Below are 10,649 nucleotides of genomic sequence, written 5' to 3' on the forward strand. Positions count from 1 at the left end.
CTGCATCAGGCAACAACAACATATAGAGTTGAGAGAGTCTCTCTCCTCGGGTGTTTAGAGGCCTGCTTCAGGCAACAACAACATATAGAGTTGAGAGAGTCAGAGAGTCTCTCTCCTCGGGTGCTTAGAGGCCTGCATCAGGCAATAACAACATATAGAGTTGAGAGAGTCAGAGAGTCTCTCTCCTCGGGTGCTGAGAGGCCTGCATCAGGCAACAACAACATATAGAGTTGAGAGAGTCTCTCTCCTCGGGTGCTTAGAGGCCTGCTTCAGGCAATAACAACATATAGAGTTGAGAGAGTCAGAGAGTCTCTCTCCTCGGGTGCTGAGAGGCCTGCATCAGGCAATAACAACATATAGAGTTGAGAGAGTCAGAGAGTCTCTCTCCTCGGGTGCTGAGAGGCCTGCATCAGGCAATAACAACATATAGAGTTGAGAGAGTCTCTCTCCTCGGGTGCTTAGAGGCCTGCTTCAGGCAATAACAACATATAGAGTTGAGAGAGTCAGAGAGTCTCTCTCCTCGGGTGCTGAGAGGCCTGCATCAGGCAATAACAACATATAGAGTTGAGAGAGTCAGAGAGTCTCTCTCCTCGGGTGCTGAGAGGTCTGCATCAGGCAACAACAACATATAGAGTTGAGAGAGTCAGAGAGTCTCTCTCCTCGGGTGCTGAGAGGCCTGCTTCAGGCAACAACAACATATAGAGTTGAGAGAGTCAGAGAGTCTCTCCTCGGGTGCTGAGAGGCCTGCAACAGGCAACAACAACATATAGAGTTGAGAGAGTCAGAGAGTCTCTCTCCTCGGGTGCTGAGAGGCCTGCATCAGGCAACAACAACATATAGAGTTGAGAGAGTCAGAGAGTCTCTCTCCTCGGGTGCTGAGAGGCCTGCATCAGGCAACAACAACATATAGAGTTGAGAGAGTCTCTCTCCTCGGGTGCTTAGAGGCCTGCATCAGGCAATAACAACATATAGAGTTGAGAGAGTCAGAGAGTCTCTCTCCTCGGGTGCTGAGAGGCCTGCTTCAGGCAATAACAACATATAGAGTTGAGAGAGTCAGAGAGTCTCTCTCCTCGGGTGCTGAGAGGCCTGCTTCAGGCAATAACAACATATAGAGTTGAGAGAGTCAGAGAGTCTCTCTCCTCGGGTGCTGAGAGGCCTGCTTCAGGCAATAACAACATATAGAGTTGAGAGAGTCAGAGAGTCTCTCTCCTCGGGTGCTGAGAGGCCTGCATCAGGCAACAACAACATATAGAGTTGAGAGAGTCAGAGAGTCTCTCTCCTCGGGTGCTGAGAGGTCTGTATCAGGCAATAACATCATTTAGCTGGCGGGTGTCCCGGAGTTGAGAGAGAACTTGGGGAAATACAATGGCTCAATTACACTTGACATGTGGACTGACGATTTTAGAAAAATAGGTACGGCAACCTTTTGGTTTCTCTCTCTCTCTAAAAACAGAAATAAATCATTGTGTAGATAACTACCTGTCTTTATGTACTACAGTGGGAGAGTGATAGCCCCTCTATAGAAGGGGCAGCAGCATACCACTGCTGGCTTGAAGAGAGTAGGGGTGTTAACCCTGGGCACGGCCGCCTTTTGGTTTCTCTCCCTCTAAAAACAGAAATAAATCATTCTAAATAACTACCTGTCTTTATGTACCACGGTGGGAGAGTGATAGCCCCTCTATAGAAAGTGAGTTTCTGAAACACAGAGTCCTTCTCTACTGAGGAGAAGAAGAGGCTGAATGAAAGAAGGCACAGCGAGGATAGGGGAGGGGGAACAGTTTGCCCATATTTTCAAGACCTGAGCTAGTTAATTTATTTAATTAATGAAATGTACTAGTTTATTTAGGCAATTTTAATATTCATCGAGGTCCGGCCTATTTAGTAGGCTATTTACAGCAACATCTTTATTTGTCATCATAAAGCTGAGTGACCCAGCTCATTTCTGGCTTTGGATCAAAATAAGTACCAACTTGGTCAAAACATTTCTATATTGAAGACTACTCTGCTCATATTGGTTGTGTTCAATTATTTGTGGAGTCGTCATGGTTACAATGAAGAATGGAATCCAAATATATCCAATCATATTCATACTGAATAATTAGATGTGTGCACAAGGTTGTCATTGTTCCTTTTTTAAAATGTTGCCTGCCTTTTATTTTGTGTGTGTCTGTGTGTGTGTGTGTGTGTGTGTGTGTGTGTGTGTGTGTGTGTGTGTGTGTGTGTGTGTGTGTGTGTGTGTGTGTGTGTGTGTGTCTGTGTGTGGTGTCTGTGTGTCTGTGTGTGGTGTCTGTGTGTGTCTGTGTGTGGTGTCTGTGTGCTTGTGTGTGTGGTGTGTCTGTGTGTGTGTGTGTCTGTGTGTGGTGTCTGTGGTGTGTGTGTGCAGGGCGGATCGGGCAGCGGAGGGGCCGTCGTTCAGCGGTGTGTGTAAGTGTTTCTCTCGGACTAAAGGACACGGCTTCATCACACCAGCCGATGGAGGCAGCGACATCTTTGTCCACATCTCAGAGTAAGTTTGTGGGTCACAGCCTCGACACACATTTAAAAAGATACTACCAGCTCCCACTCACGCAGTGATGAGGACGGTGACGAGGGGCTACGGTCTGCAGTTCACTCTTTTTCCACCTTTTTCGTGGCGTCATTGGTCCCTGAGGTCCTAGTGCCCGTCTTTTAGAGAGGAGATTCTCTCTCTCTCCTTCAAAAGCAGGCTGTTCGTGTGGTCCCCGTATCAGAAGTACAGAGTGATTGGTATCTTTTAGTCATACACTCAGGGTATGTTTGTGGTCTGGCAAGTTGTGTACACGTGGTTCTAGGAGAGTTGTGTTCACGTGGTTCTAGTAGAGTTGTGTACACGTGGTTCTAGGAGAGTTGAGTACACGTGGTTCTAGGAGAGTTGTGTACACGTGGTTCTAGGAGAGTTGTGTACACGTGGTTCTAGTAGAGTTGTGTACACGTGGTTCTAGGAGAGTTGTGTACACGTGGTTCTAGTAGAGTTGTGTACACGTGGTTCTAGTAGAGTTGTGTACACGTGGTTCTAGGAGAGTTGTGTACACGTGGTTCTAGGAGAGTTGTGTACACGTGGTTCTAGGAGAGTTGTGTACACGTGGTTCTAGGAGAGTTGTGTACACGTGGTTCTAGGAGAGTTGTGTACACGTGGTTCTAGGAGAGTTGTGTACACGTGGTTCTAGGAGAGTTGAGTACACGTGGTTCTAGGAGAGTTGTGTACACGTGGTTCTAGGAGAGTTGTGTACACGTGGTTCTAGGAGAGTTGAGTACACGTGGTTCTAGGAGAGTTGTGTACACGTGGTTCTAGGAGAGTTGTGTACACGTGGTTCTAGGAGAGTTGTGTACACGTGGTTCTAGTAGAGTTGTGTACACGTGGTTCTAGGAGAGTTGTGTACACGTGGTTCTAGTAGAGTTGTGTACACGTGGTTCTAGGAGAGTTGTGTACACGTGGTTCTAGGAGAGTTGTGTACACGTGGTTCTAGGAGAGTTGTGTACACGTGGTTCTAGGAGAGTTGTGTACACGTGGTTCTAGGAGAGTTGTGTACACGTGGTTCTAGGAGAGTTGTGTACACGTTGTTCTAGGAGAGTTGTGTACACGTGGTTCTAGGAGAGTTGTGTACACGTGGTTCTAGGAGAGTTGTGTACACGTTGTTCTAGGAGAGTTGTGTACACGTGGTTCTAGGAGAGTTGTGTACACGTGGTTCTAGGAGAGTTGTGTACACGTGGTTCTAGGAGAGTTGTGTACACGTGGTTCTAGGAGAGTTGTGTACACGTGGTTCTAGGAGAGTTGAGTACACGTGGTTCTAGGAGAGTTGAGTACACGTGGTTCTAGTAGAGGAGACAGATGTAAAAGAACAAACTTATAAAGAGGAGCGTGTGTTCTCATCTCTCCCTCCTCCCTCTACAGTATCGAGGGGGAATACGTGCCAATGGAAGGAGATGAGGTGAGCTATAAGGTGTGCTCCATCCCTCCCAAGTACCAGAAGATCCAGGCGGTGGACGTCACCATCACCCACCTCAACCCAGGATCGAAGCACGAGACCTGGGGCGGGGCGCTGCTCAGCTCCTCCTGAGTCCCGGAGGTTTCTGGAGGGGAGAAATGGCAACAGGGAAAGGGTCCTTTTCCCGAAGGGACATATGGGTTAATGCTTGTTGTGGGAGGAAATGGAAAGGTTGGTATTTGAATAGAGAAGACGTGTATCATTAGACGGGAAGGTTAATTAAATAAAGCTGCATCGCTTCAACAAGACATGGTTGTCTGGTTTTTATTCATGGTTTGAACTAATATCACTGAGATCCACTGTTCAATTGGATTTAATTCCATAGTGCCTGTGGACCGATGCCACATTTCAAGCGTTCTGCAGCGTTGTTAATGCTAATGCTAATGTTAATGCTAATGATAATGCTAATGTTAACCTCTACCAACGTGGTAACACTGCTAATGCTAATGCTGATGTTAATGCTAACCTCTACCAACGTGGTAACACTGCTAATGTTAATGCTAATGCTAATGTTAACCTCTACCAACGTGGTAACACTGCTAATGTTAATGCTAATGCTAATGTTAACCTCTACCAACGTGGTAACACTGCCTTTTTTAAAAGCCGCATCGTCGACAACGCCTGATCGGATTGAATCTCGGGCCTGTTTGGGAGTGTGACTGTTGAATAAAACAGAGGGTTATGTTGTGAATGGGAGGTGTGTTTTCAAATGGGAGGTGTGTTTTCAAATGGGAGGTGTGTTTTCAGATGGGAGGTGTGTTTTCAGATGGGAGGTGTGTTTTCAGATGGGAGGTGTGTTTTCAAATGGGAGGTGTGTTTTCAGATGGGAGGTGTGTTTTCAGATGGGAGGTGTGTTTTCAGATGGGAGGTGTGTTTTCAGATGGGAGGTGTGTTTTCAGATGAGAGGTGTGTTTTCAGATGGGAGGTGTGTTTTCAGATGGGAGGTGTGTTTTCAGATGGGAGGTGTGTTTTCAGATGGGAGGTGTGTTTTCAGATGAGAGGTGTGTTTTCAGATGGGAGGTGTGTTTTCAGATGGGAGGTGTGTTTTCAGATGGGAGGTGTGTTTTCAGATGGGAGGTGTGTTTTCAGATGAGAGGTGTGTTTTCAGATGGGAGGTGTGTTTTCAGATGGGAGGTGTGTTTTCAGATGAGAGGTGTGTTTTCAGATGGGAGGTGTGTTTTCAGATGAGAGGTGTGTTTTCAGATGAGAGGTGTGTTTTCAGATGGGAGGTGTGTTTTCAGATGGGAGGTGTGTTTTCAGATGAGAGGTGTGTTTTCAGATGGGAGGTGTGTTTTCAAATGGGAGGTGTGTTTTCAGATGAGAAATATCTACTCATGTATCAGGTATGTAAAACATTTTAATGAATTCTTAACAGCATAAATCTCTATTTAGAATGGAGACGTGAGACTGCCTACTGTTCTGTCAGCTTTACAAATTAATTCATTACGCCTGGATTTTATTTCTAGTTGATCAATATAAATAAACGTTGAACATGTTCTTGTGTCTTATCACCTGAGAGACAGAATCAGTAGTGTGAGGTCTAGGCTGTTAATGGGTTTGATATAGTCTGTTATCAGTAGAGTCTTGGTTGTTAATGGGTTTGATCTAGTCTGTTATCAGTAGAGTCTAGGCTGTTAATGGGTTTGATCTAGTCTGTTATCAGTAGAGTCTTGGCTGTTAATGGGTTTGATCTAGTCTGTTATCAGTAGAGTCTTGGCTGTTAATGGGTTTGTTATAGTCTGTTATCAGTAGAGTCTTGGCTGTTAATGGGTTTGATCTAGTCTGTTATCAGTAGAGTCTTGGCTGTTAATGGGTTTGTTATAGTCTGTTATCAGTAGAGTGAAGTCTTGGCTGTTAATGGGTTTGATCTAGTCTGTTATCAGTAGAGTGAAGTCTTGGCTGTTAATGGGTTTGATCTAGTCTGTTATCATTAGAGTCTGGCTGTTAATGGGTTTGATCTAGTCTGTTATCAGTAGAGTCTTGGCTGTTAATGGGTTTGATCTAGTCTGTTATCAGTAGAGTCTAGGCTGTTAATGGGTTTGATCTAGTCTGTTATCAGTAGAGTCTTGGCTGTTAATGGGTTTGTTATAGTCTGTTATCAGTAGAGTCTTGGCTGTTAATGGGTTTGATCTAGTCTTATCAGTAGAGTGAAGTCTTGGCTGTTAATGGGTTTGTTATAGTCTGTTATCAGTAGTGAAGTCTTGGCTGTTAATGGGTTTGATCTAGTCTGTTATCAGTAGAGTCTTGGCTGTTAATGGGTTTGATCTAGTCTGTTATCAGTAGAGTCTTGGCTGTTAATGGGTTTGTTATAGTCTGTTATCAGTAGAGTCTTGGCTGTTAATGGGTTTGATCTAGTCTGTTATCAGTAGAGTCTTGGCTGTTAATGGGTTTGATCTAGTCTGTTATCAGTAGAGTCTTGGCTGTTAATGGGTTTGATCTAGTCTGTTATCAGTAGAAGTCTTGGCTGTTAATGGGTTTGATCTAGTCTGTTATCAGTAGAGTCTTGGCTGTTAATGGGTTTGTTATAGTCTGTTATCAGTAGTGAAGTCTTGGCTGTTAATGGGTTTGATCTAGTCTGTTATCAGTAGAGTATGGGTTTGATCTAGTCTGTTATCAGTAGTCTTGGCTGTTAATGGGTTTGATCTAGTCTGTTATCAGTAGAGTCTTGGCTGTTAATGGGTTTGATCTAGTCTGTTATCAGTAGAGTCTTGGCTGTTAATGGGTTTGATCTAGTCTGTTATCAGTAGAGTCTTCAGGCTGTTAATGGGTTTGATCTAGTCTGTTATCAGTAGAGTCTTGGCTGTTAATGGGTTTGATCTAGTCTGTTATCAGTAGAGTCTTGGCTGTTAATGGGTTTGATCTAGTCTGTTATCAGTAGAGTCTTGGCTGTTAATGGGTTTGATCTAGTCTGTTATCAGTAGAGTGAAGTCTTGGCTGTTAATGGGTTTGATCTAGTCTGTTATCAGTAGAGTGAAGTATTGGCTGTTAATGGGTTTGATCTAGTCTGTTATCAGTAGAGTGAAGTCTTGGCTGTTAATGGGTTTGATCTAGTCTGTTATCAGTAGAGTGAAGTATTGGCTGTTAATGGGTTTGTTATAGTCTGTTATCAGTAGAGTCTTGGCTGTTAATGGGTTTGATCTAGTCTGTTATCAGTAGAGTCTTGGCTGTTAATGGGTTTGATCTAGTCTGTTATCAGTAGAGTCTTGGCTGTTAATGGGTTTGATCTAGTCTGTTATCAGTAGAGTCTTGGCTGTTAATGGGTTTGATCTAGTCTTATCAGTAGAGTGAAGTCTTGGCTGTTAATGGGTTTGATCTAGTCTGTTATCAGTAGAGTGAAGTCTTGGCTGTTAATGGGTTTGTTATAGTCTGTTATCAGTAGAGTGAAGTATTGGCTGTTAATGGGTTTGATCTAGTCTGTTATCAGTAGAGTCTTGGCTGTTAATGGGTTTGATCTAGTCTGTTATCAGTAGAGTCTTGGCTGTTAATGGGTTTGATCTAGTCTGTTATCAGTAGAGTCTTGGCTGTTAATGGGTTTGATCTAGTCTGTTATCAGTAGAGTCTTGGCTGTTAATGGGTTTGTTATAGTCTGTTATCAGTAGAGTGAAGTCTAGGCTGTTAATGGGTTTGATCTAGTCTGTTATCAGTAGAGTCTTGGCTGTTAATGGGTTTGATCTAGTCTGTTATCAGTAGAGTCTTGGCTGTTAATGGGTTTGATCTAGTCTGTTATCAGTAGAGTCTTGGCTGTTAATGGGTTTGATCTAGTCTGTTATCAGTAGAGTCTTGGCTGTTAATGGGTTTGATCTAGTCTGTTATCAGTAGAGTCTTGGCTGTTAATGGGTTTGTTATAGTCTGTTATCAGTAGAGTGAAGTCTTGGCTGTTAATGGGTTTGATCTAGTCTGTTATCAGTAGAGTCTTGGCTGTTAATGGGTTTGATCTAGTCTGTTATCAGTAGAGTCTTGGCTGTTAATGGGTTTGATCTGTTATCTAGAGTCTTGGCTGTTAATGGGTTTGTTAGTCTGTTATCAGTAGAGTCTTGGCTGTTAATGGGTTTGATCTAGTCTGTTATCAGTAGAGTGAAGTCTTGGCTGTTAATGGGTTTGATCTAGTCTGTTATCAGTAGAGTCTTGGCTGTTAATGGGTTTGTTCTAGTCTGTTATCAGTAGAGTCTAGGCTGTTAATGGGTTTGATCTAGTCTGTTATCAGTAGAGTCTTGGCTGTTAATGGGTTTGTCTAGTCTGTTATCAGTAGAGTCTTGGCTGTTAATGGGTTTGATCTAGTCTGTTATCAGTAGAGTCTTGGCTGTTAATGGGTTTGATCTAGTCTTATCAGTAGAGTGAAGTATTGGCTGTTAATGGGTTTGATCTAGTCTGTTATCAGTAGAGTGAAGTCTTGGCTGTTAATGGGTTTGATCTAGTCTGTTATCAGTAGAGTCTTGGCTGTTAATGGGTTTGTTCTAGTCTGTTATCAGTAGAAGTCTTGGCTGTTAATGGGTTTGATCTAGTCTGTTATCAGTAGAGTCTTGGCTGTTAATGGGTTTGATCTAGTCTGTTATCAGTAGAGTCTTGGCTGTTAATGGGTTTGTTCTAGTCTGTTATCAGTAGAGTCTTGGCTGTTAATGGGTTTGATCTAGTCTGTTATCAGTAGAGTGAAGTATTGGCTGTTAATGGGTTTGTTATAGTCTGTTATCAGTAGAGTCTTGGCTGTTAATGGGTTTGATCTAGTCTGTTATCAGTAGAGTCTTGGCTGTTAATGGGTTTGATCTAGTCTGTTATCAGTAGAGTCTTGGCTGTTAATGGGTTTGATCTAGTCTGTTATCAGTAGAGTCTTGGCTGTTAATGGGTTTGATCTAGTCTGTTATCAGTAGAGTCTTGGCTGTTAATGGGTTTGTTATAGTCTGTTATCAGTAGAGTGAAGTCTTGGCTGTTAATGGGTTTGATCTAGTCTGTTATCAGTAGAGTGAAGTATTGGCTGTTAATGGGTTTGATCTAGTCTTATCAGTAGAGTCTTGGCTGTTAATGGGTTTGATCTAGTCTGTTATCAGTAGAGTCTTGGCTGTTAATGGGTTTGATCTAGTCTGTTATCAGTAGAGTCTGGCTGTTAATGGGTTTGATCTAGTCTGTTATCAGTAGAGTCTTGGCTGTTAATGGGTTTGTTATAGTCTGTTATCAGTAGAGTGAAGTCTAGGCTGTTAATGGGTTTGATCTAGTCTGTTATCAGTAGAGTCTTGGCTGTTAATGGGTTTGATCTAGTCTGTTATCAGTAGAGTCTTGGCTGTTAATGGGTTTGATCTAGTCTGTTATCAGTAGAGTCTTGGCTGTTAATGGGTTTGATCTAGTCTGTTATCAGTAGAGTCTTGGCTGTTAATGGGTTTGTTCTAGTCTGTTATCAGTAGAAGTCTAGGCTGTTAATGGGTTTGATCTAGTCTGTTATCAGTAGAGTCTTGGCTGTTAATGGGTTTGATCTAGTCTGTTATCAGTAGAGTCTTGGCTGTTAATGGGTTTGTTATAGTCTGTTATCAGTAGAGTGAAGTCTTGGCTGTTAATGGGTTTGATCTAGTCTGTTATCAGTAGAGTCTTGGCTGTTAATGGGTTTGATCTAGTCTGTTATCAGTAGAGTCTTGGCTGTTAATGGGTTTGATCTAGTCTGTTATCAGTAGAGTCTTGGCTGTTAATGGGTTTGATCTAGTCTGTTATCAGTAGAGTCTTGGCTGTTAATGGGTTTGATCTAGTCTGTTATCAGTAGAGTCTTGGCTGTTAATGGGTTTGTTATAGTCTGTTATCAGTAGAGTCTTGGCTGTTAATGGGTTTGATCTAGTCTGTTATCAGTAGAGTCTTGGCTGTTAATGGGTTTGATCTAGTCTGTTATCAGTAGAGTCTTGGCTGTTAATGGGTTTGATCTAGTCTGTTATCAGTAGAGCTTGGCTGTTAATGGGTTTGTTATAGTCTGTTATCAGTAGAGTCTTGGCTGTTAATGGGTTTGATCTAGTCTGTTATCAGTAGAGTCTTGGCTGTTAATGGGTTTGATCTAGTCTTATCAGTAGAGTGAAGTATTGGTTGTTAATGGGTTTGATCTAGTCTTATCAGTAGAGTGAAGTCTTGGCTGTTAATGGGTTTGATCTAGTCTGTTATCAGTAGAGTCTTGGCTGTTAATGGGTTTGTTATAGTCTGTTATCAGTAGAGTCTTGGCTGTTAATGGGTTTGATCTAGTCTGTTATCAGTAGAGTCTTGGCTGTTAATGGGTTTGATCTAGTCTGTTATCAGTAGAGCTTGGCTGTTAATGGGTTTGTTATAGTCTGTTATCAGTAGAGTGAAGTCTAGGCTGTTAATGGGTTTGATCTAGTCTGTTATCAGTAGAGTGAAGTATTGGCTGTTAATGGGTTTGATCTAGTCTGTTATCATTAGAGTCTTGGCTGTTAATGGGTTTGATCTAGTCTGTTATCAGTAGAGTCTTGGCTGTTAATGGGTTTGATCTAGTCTGTTATCAGTAGAGTCTAGGCTGTTAATGGGTTTGATCTAGTCTGTTATCAGTAGAGTCTAGGCTGTTAATGGGTTTGATCTAGTCTGTTATCAGTAGAGTCTTGGCTGTTAATGGGTTTGTTATAGTCTGTTATCAGTAGAGTCTTGGCTGTTAATGGGTTTGATCTA

General features: G+C 42.7%; 1 protein-coding gene across 1 annotated transcript; it reads left to right on the top strand.

Moving 5' to 3' along the window:
* Nucleotides 1–1,739: 1,739 nt before the first annotated feature.
* Nucleotides 1,740–4,252, top strand: LOC127928879 (calcium-regulated heat-stable protein 1-like). The gene is made up of 3 exons (XM_052516427.1): nucleotides 1,740–1,777; nucleotides 2,261–2,506; nucleotides 3,911–4,252. Exons 1-3 carry the CDS (start codon nucleotides 1,740–1,742, stop codon nucleotides 4,074–4,076), a joined length of 450 nt encoding a protein of 149 aa, XP_052372387.1. The 3' UTR covers nucleotides 4,077–4,252.
* Nucleotides 4,253–10,649: the final 6,397 nt, after the last annotated feature.

The sequence above is a fragment of the Oncorhynchus keta genome, unplaced genomic scaffold (genome assembly GCF_023373465.1).
Source record: "Oncorhynchus keta strain PuntledgeMale-10-30-2019 unplaced genomic scaffold, Oket_V2 Un_scaffold_4360_pilon_pilon, whole genome shotgun sequence".
In the NCBI taxonomy this organism is placed as follows: Eukaryota; Metazoa; Chordata; class Actinopteri; order Salmoniformes; family Salmonidae; genus Oncorhynchus; species Oncorhynchus keta.